Source organism: Brassica rapa, chromosome A09, assembly GCF_000309985.2.
Source record: "Brassica rapa cultivar Chiifu-401-42 chromosome A09, CAAS_Brap_v3.01, whole genome shotgun sequence".
Lineage (NCBI taxonomy): Eukaryota > Viridiplantae > Streptophyta > Magnoliopsida > Brassicales > Brassicaceae > Brassica > Brassica rapa.
Window position 1 is genome coordinate 14,377,321 of NC_024803.2, and position 20,854 is coordinate 14,398,174.

The 20,854-nt window shown below is 38.1% G+C and overlaps 1 protein-coding gene and 2 long non-coding RNA genes across 5 annotated transcripts; 2 read left to right on the forward strand and 1 right to left on the reverse strand.

The window, feature by feature from the left end:
- The first annotated feature begins 1,982 nt into the window (after nt 1-1,982).
- LOC103839596 (putative cysteine-rich receptor-like protein kinase 39) lies at nt 1,983-5,390 on the forward strand. Of its 3 annotated transcripts, none has more exons than XM_009116100.3 (7): nt 1,983-3,544; nt 3,641-3,677; nt 3,768-3,890; nt 3,970-4,103; nt 4,190-4,397; nt 4,483-4,720; nt 4,807-5,390. In XM_009116100.3, exons 1-7 carry the CDS (start codon nt 2,855-2,857, stop codon nt 5,276-5,278), a joined length of 1,902 nt encoding a protein of 633 aa, XP_009114348.2. In that variant the 5' UTR covers nt 1,983-2,854; the 3' UTR covers nt 5,279-5,390. The 3 variants fall into 3 exon arrangements, with proteins under 3 accessions (XP_009114348.2, XP_009114346.2, XP_009114347.2); XM_009116099.3 differs by having other exon boundaries at nt 2,855-3,677; nt 4,807-4,945; nt 5,027-5,390; XM_009116098.3 differs by having other exon boundaries at nt 1,985-3,677.
- Nucleotides 5,391-10,717: 5,327 nt separating this feature from the next.
- LOC117128498 lies at nt 10,718-11,375 on the forward strand. Its single transcript, XR_004451807.1, has 2 exons — nt 10,718-10,755; nt 11,055-11,375. It is a non-coding gene; the product is annotated as an uncharacterized LOC117128498 (long non-coding RNA).
- A 1,405-nt stretch (nt 11,376-12,780) lies between these two features.
- LOC103839598 lies at nt 12,781-14,467 on the reverse strand. The gene is made up of 4 exons (XR_004451794.1): nt 14,015-14,467; nt 13,771-13,905; nt 13,584-13,666; nt 12,781-13,124 (listed from the first exon to the last, which is right to left on the reverse strand). It is a non-coding gene; the product is annotated as an uncharacterized LOC103839598 (long non-coding RNA).
- Between the last annotated feature and the right edge of the window lie 6,387 nt (nt 14,468-20,854).

The window sequence follows — 20,854 nt, forward strand, 5'->3', positions numbered from 1 at the left end:
GGCAGACGAGGATCAATGACAACGGCGGAATCAGATGGACCTCAGGTAAGCCAATCTCTTGTCAATCAATCAAATCAATTTACAACACAGATTGAAATTGAACATCCCCGATCCCAACACTCCGATGTCTCTTTGCAGAGAATGAATCTTTGGTCTCTGTTTCGTTTGTTTGGCATGGTCGCTGTTCTCCGTAACATTCTCCTATGATGTGTCCGGACCGGTTCTTTTCAATTAAACCAGTTTTATTTTACAAACAATCAATAAACCAATACTATTTTCGGGTTATCTTTTTTCCAGGCCTTCTAACTCACCAACATCTAATGTTGAACAAAGCCCAGCTAAAACTTTTCTAAACAACATAGCAACTATTTTTTAAAGCAATTCTATTATAATTACAATTTACACTCTAATCTTACTGCAATTCTTTTTATTACAAATCTTATGTTTAATTAATTATTAATTATGTTTGGCAATATTAAAAACCATGAATTTATTACCATTATTTCTAACGGATTTTTTTTTAAAAAAGAACAGGATTAAGTAAGATTATTTTAAAATAAATTACTATCGAGGGTTTTATATATATAGATATCTCCAAAAACATATTAACAACTACGTACGTACAAAGACTCATAAACTTAACATTTATTCCATGCACACGCTAAATACATTAACGTTATATCAATTCATTATGCAAGCATACATGTGAAATATCCAAACATAAAAAATTGGTGGTTATTTTAATATCCACCTAATACCCAGGTCTTCCTTCAACAGATCCATTCGTATATCTGCGAAAGATCACTAATGACCAACACCACAACCAATTGGTTGACCTATCTTCTCCAAACATTAGAAAACACAGAAAACTGAAGAACACACATTCGACAAAAATTCCTAACACACAATTACACGACACAGCACCAAAGTATCCGACTCCGTGTATGCGCGGGGGCTGTGCCCCTAGTAGTATAGATGGCTAAGTCAGAGCTTTTTCTACTTAAATTTGAAAATTCTTGATTTGGTCGGCTGTTTTTTTGCCCTATTAAAATTATTTTTGCAGAAAATTAAAATACATGAGCGTTTTCTTTACGGTGGATAGAGAAAAATATCGAGAAAGACGACGACCACACAAAATCCAGCAATTTGGCAATTGACATAAAAAGAGTTGACCGAAAGGTTTATTTAAATTTCAAAATATCAGAATAGTATAGTTCACAAAAAAGCATATTAGAAACGCATCCGTTTAAAATACGTCAAACACGGCATAACAACACAAATTTTTAATCTTTCTTCGTTAGAGAAGTACCATTTTTATCTATTACAAAATAGTCATACTAGAAATCTAGGTCTATATATTTAAATAATTTTTATTCTTTATATTAGTTTATTTAATGTATAACATTTCTAAATAATAATAAATATATTAATAACAAATCAATTTTAACTATAAATTTAAATTTTAGTTTTAGGAATAACAAAATCTGTTGTGAAAAAAAATCTACCAAAATCTTTTTAAAAATTTAAATATTCTTTTAATTAATGCACTGATTAATTTCGAAATTGGTAGTATAATATTATTATAAATTAATTTTAATTAAATTTTTATTATATACAAAAAATGAAATTATATGCTAATTTTATAAATTTTATAAGTATATTCTACATTATATTAAAATAGAAGTAACTATTGAATTACATATTAAAATTATGTTTTTTGTGCAAACATATTAAAATTATGTTGAATTGGTAAACCAATATATTTTGAAAAATACTTTCATTAAGATAAATAAATAAAATATCATTCACCATTTAAAGTGACTAAAATATCATTCACCTTTTAAAATGATTAATATTCATAAATTAAGTAATAATTTTTACAAAAAATAAAATTGTTAACATATGTTAAATTTTAATATTTAGAACTATATATCATCTATTAAGTTATTTTTAAAATGACAGCAATATATTATATATAAAATAATATAAAATTTTATATCTATAAATGAACCTGTGCGGGTTAGAATATAGTTTATACTATTAAAAGAGGAGTCCTAAAAAATCTACTTAAACAAAATTGTTAGAATATTTCATTAGACTTAACTATTTATTTGGTATTGTCTTATATTTCTCTAACTATATAAATACTTTACATAATTGAAATGAACTCATTTATTATTCTCCCATAATTTATTATATAATTACTCTAACAATAAATTCCATGAATACATGACAGATTATTCAAACATGTTTACACATGACATGATCATTACTACATATAATTCCGTTAACAGTATATTTTTTAAAGGTTTAGTTATGTTTAATAGGTATATAATTTGTATTTTAAAAATTTAAACACTCATTTGGTCCTTAGTTTGGTTTATATGTTCCGGTTCCAAAAAATATGATATGCTCGTTTATTTATAAAATTTAGCTTAATTTTAGTTTTTTTTTTAGTTTGGTACGATTCAGTGCATCCGGGTAAATGTGTCCAAACCTATATATTATCTTATATATAAATTATATATAAAAAATTTATTTAATTTCAAAAATATGTCGGCGCTTTCTAAGTGTGGATCAAAATCTAGTATTTAATTAATCTTTCTGTCAATTTTCACATTTATTTAGAGAAAAGAACTTTATTTAAAACAAAAATATTAGATAAGTTTCGATGTTTGATATCCCCGAAACACTTTAGATGCTTTGATGTCCACATAAGATATATCCGTTCTGTTTTAATAAACTCATTTTTTCATATTTGAAACTCAAACAATACACGTTTTCTCAGCCCTACCATGAAATAAAGAAAGAGCCCTGCTTTAAAAAAAACATTTGCTATCTTACACAAAAAAATATGGGGAGTTTCCCTGCTTTGATGATCATCCTCACTTCTTCTATTCTCTTGGTCGTCGAAGTTGTTAATGGCGCCGGATGTTACGGAAGCTCCAACAGCAACAGCATCTACGCTGAGAATCGCCGCAGTGTCTTCTTTACTCTTGCTGATAACGTCGTCAATCACGGCGGATTCTACAGCGGTTTATTGGGCCAATATCCCAACAGGGTTTACGTTCTTGGCCTCTGCGCAAGAGACTACAAGCCAACAGCTTGTTCTAATTGTGTTGAAAGCTTGGTTCAGGACACAGCAACAAGTTGTCCAGACATCACGGATTCATTTGTTTGGGGCAGTGACGATGAAGACAGTGTTTCTTGTCTTGTACGTTCCTCAAACCAGGCTTTTGGGAAACTCGAGCTTGAACCTTCTGTTACAGAGATACGTCCAGAAATCAGGCCATCTATAAACATAACCCTTTTCATGCAACAGTGGGAATACACGGTTAACAAGATCCTCGAGACTGCCACAAAAGCTGATACTTCCTCCGTACATAAGTACTATAGTACCGTACAGGCCGAGTTCACTGAGTTTCCCAATGTTTCCATGCTGATGCAATGCACACCTGACATAAATTCCCAAGACTGCAAGAAATGTTTGGAAGATTGCTTGACGTACTTTAGAGAACAGTTTCGGGGAAGACGAGGAGGCATGGTTAGTGTTCCAAGCTGTTTTTTCAGGTGGGATCTATTTCCTTTCCTTAATGCTTTTGCTAATGTTATAAAAGTTCCTGCACTTCCTCGACCTCAGGCTCAGGAAAAGGAGTGCTCTATACCAGATAAGAAAGGTATAACAAATGAGTTAGAGCATTTCAAATTTTGTATGATAAAGACTTAAAGAGGTTCTCAGACTAATAACTAGGGTTTAAAAATTTCAGGAAGAGGAATGCATAGGGGAATTATCACGATAACTGTGGTTCTTACTTTCATTAATGTTTTGGTATTTATTGGTTTCTACAAAGTCAATGCTCGAAGGATACAAATAAACAAGGGAATCAATGGTAAGTGCATCGTGTTTCTTGCTTCAGTCAACCTTTAATGTAGGACAGTATGAGTAAGACATATTTCTTTTCGTTTTAGGTTGTAGTGCAGAATACTCTGACTCGGATGGTCAATTTATGTTACGGCTTGATCTTGGTACGATATTAATGGCAACCGTTGACTTTTCGCCTGAAAATAAGCTTGGCCAAGGTGGATTTGGTACGGTCTATAAGGTAGTAATAACATTTTTGTTCCTAATAATAATATTGAGATATTGGTCTTGGATGAGTAACAAATCTTGAGAAAGTACCGGTTTCAGGGGAAACTACTTAACGGGAAAGAGATAGCAGCGAAGAGATTATCCAGAGGTTCAGAAGGAGATATAGAGTTTAAGAATGAAGTTTCACTCTTGACAAGACTCCAGCATAAGAATCTGGTTAAGATTCTTGGTTTCTGTAATGAAGGAGATGAAGAGATTCTTGTCTACGAGTTTGTCCCTAACTCAAGTCTTGACCGTTTTATCTTCGGTAGGACTTTAGACAGACAGCTGCAATTTTTTAGTTCCCAAAAACTCTTAGCAATAAAAATGTTTTTTTTTTTTCAAATCTGCAGATGAAGAGAAGCGTCAGTTTCTTACATGGGAAGTGAGGTTCAAAATTATAGAAGGCATTGCACGAGGTCTTGTTTATCTCCATGAAGATTCTCAGCTGAAGATTATTCACCGAGACTTGAAGGCAAGCAACATCCTTTTAGATGCAGAGATGAACCCTAAAGTTGCAGATTTTGGGACAGCGAGACTGTTTGACACCGATGAGACTCGAGCTGAAACAAAACGAATAGCTGGAACCCGGTAAAAACTTATCATTATATCAATCAACTTTGAAGACACATAAATATTCTCAGCGTCAATTAACGTTGTTAGTTGCATATATGCAGTGGATATATGGCTCCTGAATACCTAAACTATGGGCAAATATCAGCTAAATCTGACGTATATAGCTTTGGTGTTGTGCTTCTTGAGATGATAAGTGGTCGAAGAAATAATAGCTTTGTGGGAGAAGGAATTGCAGCTTTTGTAAAAACATTTCTCATATCAGTCTTCTTGGTCCTTTCTCTCGTCTCCTTAAATAAGAATATATCTTTTATTTTGGTTCAGGCATGGAAGAGATGGGTGGAAGGAAGGCCTGAGATCATGATTGATCCTTTATTGGTAGAGAAGCCGTGTAATGAGATCATTAAGTTTATCCAGACTGGTCTGTTGTGTGTTCAACAGAATCCAACAAAGAGACCAACCATGAGCACTGTAATAGTTTGGCTTGGCAGTGAGAACATCACCATTCCTTTACCTACGGCTCCTGCTTTCACAAGTATTCATTCCATATATGAAGATGGTACACAATGTCAATGAGCAATGTTTTAACAGAATTGAGTTGTCATTGAGTTACAAATTGTTAATCTTTATGATGTTTTTAAGGTACACTAAATGTTCTAATTGTATTGAATTCAGAAAAGTAGCAAAAGGTATGAACGATACAATCCTAAGTTCTAGAAACCTCAAGAGAGAAAAGATTGCATCGGCAGTAGCCGAAAAGAAAACAATGCAGTGATAAGATCATGGTCGGGTAGATCATGGTCAGCCAGTAGAGATGTCAAATGGGCTGTCCATGTCCAATGGGCATGTCCAAATGGAAAAGCTAGTTTATTGGACATTATTATTTTTAAGTCAAAATTGGACCAAGTCCAAACTGTCCAAACCAAATTGGACCATTCCAAATGGGCATTCCGCGAGGCCCAATTAGAAAAACAGTGTTAAAATACAAAAATTTATATACAACATAATTTCACTACATTTCATGGAATTTAAAAATATAGATAAAGTTCATACATCATCTAAAGGCCTAAATAAGGTTCATACATACATAGATTAGGTTCATACATTATTCAAACTCCAAAGCATAGATTAGGTTCATACATACATTAGATTAGGTTCATACACACATAATTAAACTTCAGTCTTTCCTCTCACTCCATCAGCACGAGATTAACCTGCACAAGAGACCCCAACCTTACCATCAAGCAAACAACAGAACGTCTTTTACAATTGTGTCGAGTCTTCCTCTCCTAATGATTCTAGAATTTCTAAGTGATTATACCTTTAATTGTTCTAAGGTTGGAGGGAAAGCACAAAAGGAGAGGATCTTAGCTCTAAGGTTCCACTCAACGTCGACGTAGTGGGCAGTAAGACAGAGATAGCCTTCGATTGTGATCGCTCTCCATAGATCCGTCGTTAGACAGATCCTACCCGGAACTTCACTCAACACCTACCTGAGCTTCATTTTCTCCCTCTCAAAGATCTTAAAAACATCTGAAACCGCCGTGTTTCGACACCAAAACTCTATGGTCGGGTTGGCATAATGCAAAGCTTCTCGAACTCTTCTGTACTCAACAAAGGAGTAAGGTAGATTGTGGGAACCGAAATTCGCACTGTCGATTTACGTTTAAATTAGGAAACTAAGAAAACCCTATTTTCCCAGAGGTCCCGGATCTCTGCGAGAGCCAATGACAAGTGACCAAATATATGCGGAAATCGTGAAAAGATAACAAACGAGTTTAGAGAAAACAATAGATCTTATTTCGAGTCTGCGTAAGAGCATTGTGGTCATTACAAAAGATCATAAGAGCTTTGGTCGCAAAGGCTGTCAGCGAGTTACCTAGTTCTAGCAGCCTAAAAGCTCAAACCTAGTTGAGTCGCAGCTCGATAACAAAAGACGAAAAAGATACAAAAAGGTTTTCGATTGATTTCAGACTGAACCTTGTTAAAGGCTGCCTACGTACCCCTTTCAAGGATCAAGCCGAACGTAGTTCAATTGATAGAGCTGGACAAGAGATCGAACTGCCTGGGCGAGTTCGTCTAGTAATTGAGTGCCAGTCATAGAAACCGAACTTGTCGAGAATAAAGCCTAAAGTTTCTAAGTGCAGAGAATTCTGAGGTAAGTGATCTTCTCGCTCTCCTAAAGTAGAAAACGCGATAAGATTGGGGCTGCGCCTTATGACGGCTGCCTACGTACCCTTGTTGAAGGGATCAAGCCGTTCGTAGTTCGTCTTGGAGTTAAGGTTCTTATGACTAGTTTTCCAGTGGGACCTTTATGGTCTAGTTTTTATGTAGCGGTTATAAGGCGTGTTGCTGCCGATGGCATTTTGTATGGGTGTAGAGGGAAGACTACGAGTTGTCATCTCGTAATCTAACTCTGTGTGAATTGCCATATCCATAATCTGTTTCGAGAGTTTTCCGCAGTGTGTAAACTTGCGGGATTTCTGAAGATTCTCGAATATTGGCAAAGAGACAAATTTTGGGATCTCGTATCAGGGTGTTTGATACTATGCCTAGAGATGTTAGAGACCAGTGCGCTGGGTTTAGGGCAAGACCTAGGTTTACTCTTGGTTTTAGAGGGTGCGATGACTAATTCGACTTACGTATCCCGTTTCAGTTTCATTCTGATTCCATACCGATTTAAAGTCCGTGATAGTTTCTCGGCTTATACGACTTGTATGGTTGAAATCGAGCATCTCTCCGGAGACCGGAAGTGCTGGACCAAAATTTCGGATTTCTTTTATAGCGCTATTATACTTGTGTCGGATGTAAGAGAGTCATCTTCTACGAGATGGCTAAGTCTGTTTAGGACGTTGAGAGTTTGTTGTGATCAGCAACAAACTTAATGGTAAAAATTACCATTTTGAGTCTTCGCGAAGAATATGTTTTGAGAAGGTGTTAGTGTGTATGGCTGTCTGGTCTTCCAAGAAAATGTTTTTATCGAGGAAGGAAATTTCATCGAAGAACCAATTTTCAGGCGTCTGCGACGTCTCGCGATGCTGAAGATTTGTTATTCTTTCGTATGCCGCGTTTCGTGCTTGAAGATGTTTCGCGATGTTGCAAGGGTTTAGTCTTAGCCCTGTGTTTGAGAAACGTTCTTGTTTGACTACGGATGTTCGCAGCAAAAATTGTTGTTCTTGTTTGGATGCTAATAATTTGATTTGCGATCGAGGAATTATGACTGAGGTGTCGTGTAAATTTGTCCATGGGAACAAGCGTTTTCCTTCATAGTGTTTTGTGAAGTGTTGGCCTTCCGAGATCTATTTCGTGCATTTTTTAGGATGTTTCGTATAGCTCTAGAAGCTTTGTTACGAATTTTTCCTTACATACCGCGTATTATGGTTAAAATGTTGCGGGCTTGGAGGAGCGTATTGAACTTGGTCAATTTTTGAAAAGTTTAGATTTTCTGTTAACCGTTTGATTGTTTGAACTTAGTTTCGTTACGAAGAATTTATCATATGCTTTCCGACGCTGGGCTATACGATAATTTATCATATCATATAACCGGTTTTATGAAGGTTGTAAATCAGTGATATGTATACGTATGTCAAAGTAGCGTTGTTTCCGCAGGTTTTACGAGAAATGTTTCTGCTGCGATTTTGATCTTAGGCGAAAGTTGCTTGGAGTTACTCATGGAGTGTTACCGAAGTTTATTTCAATAAGATCTAGTCGCAGAACGTTTTTCATAGGTTTTTTGAGAGGATTCTCATGACACATTCGTTTCTCAAACGAATTGGTCGACCAGAGGTGGATCTAGCTAACCATCGGGAGGAAAGTGCTCCTTTTAATGTGCACGATGATACATCTATTCTCGAGTTATCTTCGTCGCAAATGTTTTTGATGCTTTTCCGTGACTTACTTGGTACAATGGAAACTGAAAGAAATGCTTTGGTGGGTGAAGATTTCTCGTAGAAATTTTTAAAACGAAACTGGCTTTCTGAAGCCGGAAAAGGCTTCAATACTTCGGCTAATCGTCGAGTTTCAGTTTGATATTGGTACAAGTTTTCCGTACGCATGATTGCGACAAGAAATGATGTATAGTTTTTGAGATTATGTTCATGATCGTCTGGATATGTTGCTAGCGTTTAGACGAATATTAAGATTGTCGTTTGCCTATTCTTGACGATTTGCAGAAGTTTTTGAAGTTTGGGAGTATATGAGTATAGTATACGTACCTACCCCCCCCCCCCATTTTTTTTTACGAAAGAAAACGGTTGAACCGATACTTTGAAGGGTTGTGTACGTTTCTTCTTCTGAGGTTTGGAATGATTGATAATTCGGGATGATTTATAGACGACGTTTATGTCTCTAGTTTTTTCTCTCTTTAGGAAGCGAGCTTGATATGCGTGGCGATTGTTTCTCGACTTTCGGAGAGTTTAGATCGGTTTGCAAGATCTTGATGAACAATTATGGAACAATATATCGAAACAGGAAAAATCGCTTTAAAACTTAGTTCGCTAGACTATCCGCCTAGGTTTTACGTTCCCTAAAGTTCTATGGCAGCCTCAAAGTAATTTCCTACGAAAATTCCAAGTCTGATTTCAAAAATTGCAAGTCGGAAATACCTTAGTTCTCTCGAAGATGCTGTTTTGTCTCTTCTCAGTTTTGCTTGCTCAATTTCCTTTCCTCTTCTCGTGTATGTTCGCCATTTCCGATATTGGTGTTTATCCTTTGAAACTTGACATTTATCTTCCGAACTTGACTGTTATCTTCTCCTTAGATAAGACGTCGATTTTTGTAAAAAGGTTCAACGTAATCGTATAGTTAAGGCGGCTAAGATATTAAGTTAACCGTTGCCGTTTTATACGATTAATCTGAATCCATGCGAGAAAACAAGTCTTTGCCGTTTTTTTTTATAGTAAAGTTTCAATGCTAACTCCGATAGAAACAAGAGACGTTTCGATCGAGATTTGAAGGAGAATACAAAGCTGGAGGTAAGGGCGAGTAGGAGCAAGCGAAGGAGTTTAGACGAGTCTTATTTGTTTTTGTCGTAAAATCTCGACGGAAACTCCGATTGAGACGAAACGAAAAGTGTTTTGATCAGGATTCAAAAGAGAACACAAAGGAGGAGCTTTTTGAAGCCTGAAAGATCGCAATGTAGCGAGCTGGGGGTCTGACAGGTCGCTACGTAGCGAGTGAAAGCAAGCCAGGAAGAGTCCTACTTGTTTTCGTCGTAAAATCTCAACGGAAACTCCGATTGAGATGAAACGAAAAGCGTTTCGATGAGGATTCATAAGAGAACCCAAAGGAGGACCTTTCTGAGGCCTTACAGGTCGCTATGTAGCGATTGACGGCCTGACAGGTCGCTACGTAGCGAGTGGAAGCAAGCCAAGAAGAGTCTTACTTGTTTTCGTCGTAAAATCTCAACGGAAACTCCGATTGAGACGAAACGAAAAGCGTTTCGATGAAGATTCAAAAGAGAACCCAAATAAGGACCTTTCTGAGGCCTTACAGTTCGCTACATAGCGACTGACGGTCTGACAGGTCGCTACGTAGCGAGTGGAAGCAAGCCAAGAAGAGTCCTACTTGTTTTCATCGTAAAATCTCAACGGAAACTCCGATTGAGACGAAACGAAAAGCGTTGCGATGAAGATTCACAAGAGAACCCAAACGAGGACCTTTCTAAGACCTTACCGGTCGCTACGTATCGAGTGGAGAGTTGGCTTGAGCTCGGTCGCTACGTAGCGACCGAGCATGCACACTGCTCGGTCGCTACGTAGCGACGTAGCGACCAAGCGGTGTGCGTGCTCGGTCTCTACGTAGCGACCGAGCAGTGCGTGCTCGGTCGCTACGTAGCGAAGTGACCGAGCAGTGCGTGCTCGGTCGCTACGTAGCGAAGTGACCGAGCAGTGCGTGCTCGGTCGCTACGAAGCGACCGAGCAGAGCAGTGTGCGTGCTCGGTCGCTACGTAGCGACCGAGCTGTGTAATCGATTTGTTGCGTTTCCTTTTTCCGCGATTAACCTAGGGGTTTTTCAGCGGTTTTTTGGGAGAAAAAGTTTTACTTTTCCGAAATGTTTTCGGAAAACGTGTTTTGGTAAAACCCTTATGCATTGAGATTTCTGTTGTTCGGTAATGAGCCAAACTTACGGGGTTTGATAAGATTTATCGTTTCCCTTTATGTCCAGAAAGAGAAATCGCGAGTTCGTTTCATTGCACTTCCTGTTGGCGAAAAATCGCGGCTAGGTTTTTTCGATTTTCTTTTAGGCACTATGGCATTGGCGTAAGCGTTGGCCATAGGCGCAGTGGCGGCTGGGGTTGTCCTACCAGCGTTGTTGCAAACTGCGATTTTTTCTTTCGTATCTCCAGACATAGTTTTGATCAAGCGTTTTGCGGCTATGAGTTAGAGTAATCCGTACCCCCTGCTTCTAGCGCCAAACTGTGGGAACCAAAATTCGCACTGTCGATTTACGTTTAAATTAGGAAACTAAGAAAACCCTATTTTCCCAGAGGTCCCGGATCTCTGCGAGAGCCAATGACAAGTGACCAAATATATGCGGAAATCGTGAAAAGATAACAAACGAGTTTAGAGAAAACAGTAGATCTTATTTCGAGTCTGCGTAAGAGCATTGCGATCATTACAAAAGCTCATAAGAGCTTTGGCCGCAAAGGCTGTCAGCGAGTTACCTAGTTCTAGCGGCCTAAAAGCTCAAACTTAGTTGAGTCGCAGCTCGATAACAAAAGACGAAAAAGATACAAAAAGGTTTTCGATTGATTTCGGACTGAACCTTGTTAAAGGCTGCCTACGTACCCCTTTCGAGGATCAAGCCGAACATAGTTCAATTGATAGAGCTGGACAAGAGATCGAACTGCCTGGGCGAGTTCGTCTAGTAATTGAGTGCCAGTCATAGAAACCGAACTTGTCGAGAATAAAGCCTAAAGTTTCTAAGTGCAGAGAATTCTGAGTCTAAAAGATCATCCCACATGCCTCTCGCCTAGGACTCCTTATATACTAGCTCCAAGGTCGGTTTACGCTTTTACTCTTCTGCCCTTAAGCCGTCATAGCATAAAATGGAGATATTCTATTTTTTCTGATCTTCGTAATTATCCTCAAAATTTCGTATTTATCCGCTGAATCTTGACATTTATCATTCCTTGCGCGCCAAGCGTAAACCGTCATACGGTTTATGGGCTTTTGGTTAAGAAATCGTAAGTTGGGCTTCGAGTCGTGTCTTAGGTCCCTTTGGGCCGTCTTACGACTCGAAACGTTTATTACGACTTCTTTCGGTAAAGAAGGAACTTTCCGCGGTTTTTACCGCAAAGTTTGATTGATGTCTTTAGAATGGTCGGAAGACATGAACTGAGTTCGCTACGGTCTTCGGGAGATAGCATCGTAGGATAGACGAGAATGCATGAACTGGTGTCGTATCGACGTTTCGGAAGAGTTCGGTCGCTACGTAACGACCGAACAGAATGCACGCTCAGTTGTTACGTAGCGACCGAGCGGAACGGACGCTCGGTCGCTACGTAGCGACCGAGCTTGGCTTGAGCTCAGTCGCTACGTAGCGACCGAGCTTGGCTCGAGCTCGGTCACTACGTAGCGACCGAGCGGGACGGACGCTCGGTCGCTACGTAGCGACCGATCTTGGCTCGAGCTCGGTCGCTACGTAGCGACCGAGCGGGACGGACGCTCGGTCGCTACGTAGCGACCGAGCTCGGCTTGAGCTCGGTCGCCGCTCGGTCGCTACGTAGCGACCAAGCGGGACAGACGCTCGGTCGCTACGTAGCGACTGAGCTGCGTGCATGCTTGGTCGCCGTGTATCGATTGAGCTTGGCTTGTCCGCGGTCTGATTTCCATACTCGAGCTTGTCCGCGGCCGATTTGGATACATGTCCGTTGCCTTCGGACAATTGGTATTTAGTGGTTCGATTGAGATTTGGACGAGATTTTACCGCAAGGCTCTTCTTAAAGATATCTTTACGAAGATTACTTTTCGTAAAAACGTTTATGCTGATTTTTACGGACTTTCAGACATTGATTCCGTCGTGACCGAGTTTGACCCCAACATAGATCATGCTCGACAATAGCCACAGCAATCATTTCTCGAAACACCAGCTGATTGATCTTAGGACATGTATTATTAGGGGTTTTAGAGCAGGTTCTTGAGTGGCGAAGCAGAGTAGTGGTTCCACTTCTATGTAAGTCTATGATGTAGAAGTGGTTACAGTAGTTGCAGACGCATTTAAATTTTCCATCAGGCATCCTATCTCCTTCTATAGTAAAAAAGTTCCAGCACTTAGAGTGTCTACGCTTGTGTTTACCTTTCACCTCGGCTGTACTCATCAGAGACTCGTCCACCACAGGATTGTTCTCGTCCATTTCCTGTTCTGAATCCCCATTGTCACTCATGTAGTCATCATCATTGTTCAAACTCAATGTATCCATCTGAAAGCAATCAAAGAAAAACATCAGAGAAACCCATATACATCTCGCAAACCATAAACAAGTAAACCCACCAGATTATAACTACTCAAAGCAATATCAGATACACAAACCCATCAAGCTTACAAGATACCAAACTAGAACAAATCATCTATAGAGTTGAGCAGTAGCCAGTAAGACATAAACAAGCTACGAAAGAAAAAACCCATCTCGCAAACAAACCCATCTAAAGTTTACTAGAAACGAGCCATGAACCAGAAACAAGAACATCAAACGAGCCATGAACGGATGAACCAGAAACAAACTCAAAGCAATATCGCAAACAGTCAAACGAGCCATGAACCAGAAACCCATCTCAAAGTCTAAACAATGAAAGCAAGAGAAGTTTACTTTTCAAAGTCTAAACCCATCTCAGACCCATCAACTAGACAATCAAACAAACTAGGAGAGTGACTGATTTACCTGAGAGGCGAGAAAGTAAGAGACTCGAGACACTGAGAGTGAAAGGGTCGAATGTTCTTCGATCCAGGAGAGTGAGACTCAAGCTGTACACAATAAGAGAAACCCATCAACACAAAAACCCATCAACACAAACCCATCTCGCAAAACAAGCAAACAAACCCATCTGAAGAAGAGTGTTTCAATTTACCTGAGAGACGAGAGCTTGAGCCGGAGACGGGAGATGTATATGGTTCTTCGATCGGAGACGATTCAGACGCGAGTGAGAGGCGGGACGAGAGAGCTTCTTTGATCTAGAAGACTAAGAGAGCCGAAAGGCCCGAGACTCTGTGGAATCGCAAACCCATCAAACTGAAAGCAATCAAATCGCAAACCCATCAAAATCGTAACAAAAAAGATATGTAAACAAGCAAAAGTGAGTGAGGAGAACATACCTGAAGCGAAACGAAGAACCCTAAACGCAAACCCTTTTCAGAAGTTGACGGATAGAGAGTCGAGAGAGGCGGATCGAGAGTCGGGAGAGGCGGATCGAGAGTCGGGAGAGGCGGATAGAGAGTCGGGAGAGGCGGATCGAGAGCCGAGAGAGGAGGATCGTCGCCGAGTTCGCTGAATCGAGAGAGAGAGAATCGAGACTGAGAGAGAGAGACGGTTTGAGAGAGAGAGAATCACGATCTGAATTTTTCCCCAAATGAAAACCCTAGTTTTTTTAGATCATTGGGCCGCCCATGTCCAGATGGTTAAGCCCATCGAATTCGGGATTTATTGGACATCGACCCAATTGGACAGCTTTATTTATGGGTCTAATTTGGTTAGTCCAAATGGGTTTGGACATGGTTCACCCATGGACATGAGGCCCATTTGACATCTCTACCAGCCAGCATCGTTTCATGTATCAACAAGTAACATGTGGCTCTGTTTTCTTATAGTTATCTTTCAATCTAAGTAGGAAAAATTCCCCAAAAATATATCAATTAGATTTCACTAAGCATTTTAATACTATTTTTTTACTACTTCTCATTTTAATACCTTAACAAAGCATAACTGGATTTGAACATAAAGTTCTTTCACGTCATTACGAAACAGCGAAGACCAAAAATAAGATCACGACTCTTTTGGATTTTGATGGGAATCTAGTAGAGGATGAAGAAAAACTGGTAGCCATCACTACTAAGTATTTTAGAGATCTATTTACAACTTCCAATCTTGAGCTCATTGAGGAGGCACTAGCCAATGTTACGACAACAATTTCTGACCATGTGAACACGGATCTTATGTCTTCGAGTCTTTTTAGAGTATTTACAGTTTATGTATATTTTGGAGCAATGTGGTGATTTTAGAGCATTTTGGAGATAAAGATAGAAGAAACTCGTAGCTGTTCATCGAACCAGTCAGAGTCGACATTCAGAGTCAAACATCGATCGACGACATCGATCGACAAACATCACATGCCGTCGATCGACAATGAAGCGCGCAAGGCCCGACTTGGTCCCCAGCCGACTTATAGTCCAAGTCCCACACAATTACAGAAATACTCCTGGTCGACTTTAACCTAATATTTATGTGTTCTACCATTGTCTTAGGCAACACGTTTTTTCATATTTTCATATTTTCACAGCAAACAGTTAAGGCTTTTTAGTAGTTTGGAGAGAAGATCCAAGGTTCTTTCAGATCTTTGTACTGGAACTCCAGTTTTTCTACTTTATTCTATTTATGCAGTTTAATATTATTATCTTGTCTTGCTTGATCATATCTGAATAATTCACTTGTTATATGTAAGTTTTATTAGTGTTATGTAGGATTAGCCAAAACTATAGAATTTCTAAGGTGATAGATATCTTGCAAGTAAATTTTTTTTTAATCCTTGTGTTCTAGATTAGCTAACTAGATCCCTGATTTTAGAATTATGGACAACTACGACCGGAGGTTCTGCACCAGAATAGATTCTCTTGAGTTAGGATTGCTAGAAACAAGCGATAGCTGATTTAGTTAAGACTAGTGAACCTATCGATCAACTCGCTAATGCTTGCCTAAGGAAATATCAATTGACGTTAACTCAATAGCATCGATCGACGTTCGATTCGTATCAACAAATGACAGATGAAATATTGGACTAAGTCAATAGGACATGCATTCTATTTTAGTTCATCATTGATCACTTGGACATTGCAGAAGCAGCCGACAGTCGCATTGTCATCATGCAAAGCAGAGTTCATGGTGGCAAAAAAATGTAGTCATGAAACAAGCTATATGGCTTAAGGAATTTTTGTATGAGATACTAAGTGAAGAAGGCGAGAGAGTCATACTTAGAATCGACAACAAATTGACCATTGCTCTAACTAAGAATCTGGTTTTCCATGAAAGAAGTAAGCACATACTTTCAAGATATCATTTATTTATTAGTGTGGAGAATGAGCACATCTAAGTGGAGCATGTGCCGGTGTTGAGCATAAGGACGACATCCTTACAAGCCATTATCAAGTTCAAGCAAATGAAGAGCTTATTGGAGTTTAAGAAATTGATCTCCCCATTTCAAGTCAAAATTAAGAGGGTAAATGTAAGATAATTCTAAGACTTGTGGAGCAAGTTAAACAAAAAATATTATAAATATAATATAAAGTTTACTATTTAGATAAGGTTTGTGTTTCCATATTCAATGTGTAAAAGAAATTGTCTTTCACTACTAGGTCTTGATGAGTATTGGACCTGGTCTTAATGAATTTGGGTCGGATTCTCGGACTGGCTGTGAAGCAGCGTGAAACCCGCCTCCAACAATAATCTCTTTGTCCTGAATCCTTGCATGACTTAAGTCACGAGACAAGTTGGTTGTAGGTTCCGACATGGATAGTGTGTTTTAAATCGGCGGCTTATGGATTTTGATTTTAATAGAATTATATATTTACATAAAAATTATAAATAAATATTATCTTATTTTACTTCTTTGTATCATATTTTGATCAACTCAATTAAAAATTGATAAAATTTATTAATTTATATAATATTAATTTATAGAGTTTTTACTTTATCTCGCTCTATTCACTCTCATTAAAATTACTATATTTATTAAGTGAATATAAAGCTACAATTCACTCTAAACCCTAAACTATTTTTTTTGTAAAAGGTTTATGCGATATTGTTTTTGTAGGAACCAAAATTCATACCGTCGATTTTCATAAATTAAAGAAAGACAGGAAACCCTAACTTTCCCTGAGGTCCCGGATTCTCTGCGAGAGCCAACGGCAAATGACCAAATAATTGCTGAAAATATGAAAAGATAACAAAACAAATTTAGAAAACAATATATCTTTATTTCGAATTTACATATGAGCGTTCCAGAGACAAAAGCACACATCAGGCTTGTCTGGATACATGATTACAAAGGAAATCGTATAACACAAACAATAAAACACGACTAAGTTTGCAAGCAATACCACCTATGTCGAGAAAAACCTATGTGGCCGCAACTCGCTTAGCAATAGAAGAAAAAGGCGAAAGACTTAGTTAAGATTTGGGACTGGACCTTATGAAAGGCTGCCTACGTACCCCTTTCAAGGATCAAGTCGAGCATAATTCAATTAGAAAAAATTGAACAAGAAATCGAACTTCCTGGGCGAGTTTTTCTAGTATGAGTGCAAGTCATAGAAACCGAACTTGTTGAGATTAAAGCCTAAGGTTTCTAAGTGCAGAGAGTTCTAGAATCTCAAGAGAATCGTCTGTGCATCTCGCCTTGGCATCCCTTATATACTCCTCTAGGTTGGTTTGGGCTTTCCTTTTCTGCCCTTGGGCTGAGTTTATCTTCTCGTGGAAATATTCCCGATTTTCATGATTATCCCTTGAAACTTGACATTTATCTTCGAACTTGACATTTATCTTCAAACTTGACATTTATCCTTTCTCGCGAATATTCAATAAACCGTCATATTCATTTGGGCCAATTTTTCATTAAAAATCGTAAGTGGGCTTTTGCCGCGTTGTAGACCTTTTGGGCCGTTTTTCGACGAAAACGTTTTGACGATTTGTTTTTGGAAGAATAACCTTTAGTACGACGCTGGTTTTACAAGATAACCCAAATCAATTGTATAGTCGATACAACCATGGTGTTAAGTTTAACCGTTATCGTCTTTATATGATCGATCCGAACTTATACGAGAAAATAAAATTTTGTCATTTTTTACGTAAAGTTTCAATGGTAACTCCGATCAAGACGAAACAAGAGACAGTTTGACCGAGACCTAGGAGGAGTTTCGGAGACGAGAATGCATGGTTCTGGACTGATTCAACTCGGCAAACGAAAATTTCGACAAGATCGATCCAACTCGCCCAACGCGAGTTGGAAGTGGTTCATCCAACTCGCCGTTGGTCGAGTTGGATGTGGATCATTCAACTTACCGTAGGGTGAGTTGGATCTGGATCATCCAACTTGCTGTTGGGCGAGTTGGATATGGTTCGTCCAACTCGCCCAACGGCGAGTTGGTCTCTACTTATCCAACTTCTCCGATGGCGGGTTGGATGATGCTGGTTTGGTTGTTCCGATGTTCGGGAATCGTCCGCTTGAGAGTTTGATCCATCCCTTCCGAGGAGTTTGTCTTGTAATAGTCTTTAAAAATACGAAGTTTTAGTTTTCCATATTCTTACTTTCTTTATAAAAAGGTTTCTCGGGAGTGGCGTACGGCAAGCGGCGAGTTGCGTGTGGCGAGTTGCGTACGGCGAGTGATACCACTCAAATTACCCGAATGAGTGATTTATGCTCTATCAAATAAGAGGTCGAGTTGTAGTACTTAGGGATCGAATTCACAGGGAGCTAGGGAACCTAGGAAATCTAATATGATTTGTTAAGCAAGATTGGTTTTAGAGTTTTTAAATATAAATTACCATTTTTATATTGAACAAGTATTTGTTCAATAGCTGGTTTGAGGTTTTAGTACTTAAAAAGGAAATAGTTAGACTTATGGTTTTTATTCAGGAAACTTGGGATTATAATCCTACAGATGCCTAATGAGTTGCATGCATGATAATGTAAAGCTCAACTACTTAGTCTATAAGTCCATCAGCGTTCGCAGTGTTTGGGCTTGTCTATTAACTAGATCTATTGATCTCAATTGTCGTATTTTGATCAATAGAAAGTGTCGATCGATAATCCTATAGGGATATCAATCGATACACCTTTTGCTACGCCGATCGATTATTCAAGTGTGATATCGATCGACGCGCTCTAGTCAAGCTTTATGCGCGGATGGAATAACAGCTTACTAAGCTCACTAGATCAGCTCTCGCCTTGCTCATAGCAAGAAACATAGTTCTATTAGAATGTTTTCAGGATGAGAATAAAGCTCTCGCTTTTATCAATCAAATCCAAGGGCAGGTTCTAGGTAGCTAATCTAGACACATGCTATAATGAACAATCCTAAAGATGATTATCACAACTCAGCAATCTATAGTTGGGGCTAATCCCTCCTAACCTTTTTAAACCCTAAAATCTAACAATGGAACTACTCAGACATGGCTAAGAAATTCATAACCGTAGTTAAGTATAAAAACTTTATTAGAATAGTAAATAGATATCAATGGAGTTCCAATCACAAATTCTAACTTTGGATCTTCTCTCCAATCTATCAAAATCCTAAAAACCTTTGCTGTGAAAATAGTAAAACTAGAACAGCACACTTTGCCTCTAACATGGCGGCAAAGCTTATATAATTAGCTTAAAAATCGTCAGGAGCAATCTTGTAAATAGGTGAAGACTTGGGCTTCAAGTCTTCTGTGACCAAACGGGCTTTCTGCACGCTTCGCTCGATCGATACACAGATGTGAGTATCGATCAATTATTCCTCTCCAATATCGACCGATGGTCGAGCTCGATGGTCATCTCGGGTGCTTGCTCCAAATATCTCCAAAATGCTCTAAAATCATCACTTATCTCTAAAACACTCCTGATCTTATAAATATAATAAATAGACTCTATAATATAATAGTTATTAGTAAAATCACCTATAAACTATGGATGAAAACGGGCCAAATTCATAGTCTATCAACTTCCCCCAGACTTACCCTTTTGCTTGTCCTCAAGCAAAACAAACAGGTAGTCTCTCTGAAAGAGGTTTAAAAACAGCAGTGGCTCACATGATTTAAAACTTAGAATCACCCCCTCTACAATATTGCAATCCACATCTAAAAATCTTAATCACAAAAGCAGATTATATCATATCCTACCTTAGCAGCCAAATTCATCTAGCCATATGTCTATCCAACTCAGCCTCGAAACCAAACATGTACCACTGTTGAAATAAACAGATCACGCCTCACAACTCCACCTTGCAGTGTATACTTTCAACACAAGGTCCCCTTTTCCAATTCCCCAAGTATACAAAACAATACACTACAAGAAAACACTGGCCTACATTTACTAGGAACATAAGTTGTTGTAAATTTATGACGATGTAACAACGATATTATGAGGAAAATGACTTTATCGCTAACTCAAAGTAAATTTACAAGGATAATATTTCCTCATAAAACACATGTAACTTTAAGAGGACTCTACGACGTAAGAGAAGTTTTCATCGTAACTCAAAATTTAAATAACAACCGTTTTACAAGGAACGTTTTACAATTGTTTAACGATGAATATGTATGAATATATGTGAATGGTAGGTGAAAACGTGTTTGTAGTGGATTATACCTAACTAATTTTCTTGTAAACTTGTTGTGTTATAACGATAGAAAAGACTTCTTTTTTGTTGTAAAACAGTTTTTAAATTCTTATCTACCAATGACGAAATTTCCTATATATATATCATTCTCTTGAGAATAAAAGACATAAAAAGAATCTAAAAACGTGAAAGACAAACAAAACCATTTTTGGCGATGACAATAGTTACGAGTTACGGATTGGATGTATATTCACAAAGATTCTGACGGGAAAGTAACAAATTAAAGAAATTTCTCAACAGTCTGTAGATATTCATGTACCAGCTACACCAATCACACAGGAAAACAATAAGACGTTATGTCATTGTCGGAAGTGTAAGAATACAAAATTTGCATGTAGTGAAATTTTATGGAACTATTTAGTAAATTAATTTTCTTACACCACGTACTATGTTCGGTTTCACCATGTTGAGGGTTATGGTGGGATTGAAACTAGTAGTAGTAATAAGAATTTTAAGGATGCTAGTAATATTGAAGAATCAATTTATTTTCATAATGAAAATAGTTACCACTAGAAAGAGAAAATGGTATATCATGATAGGGTTAACGATTTGATTACAAATGCATTT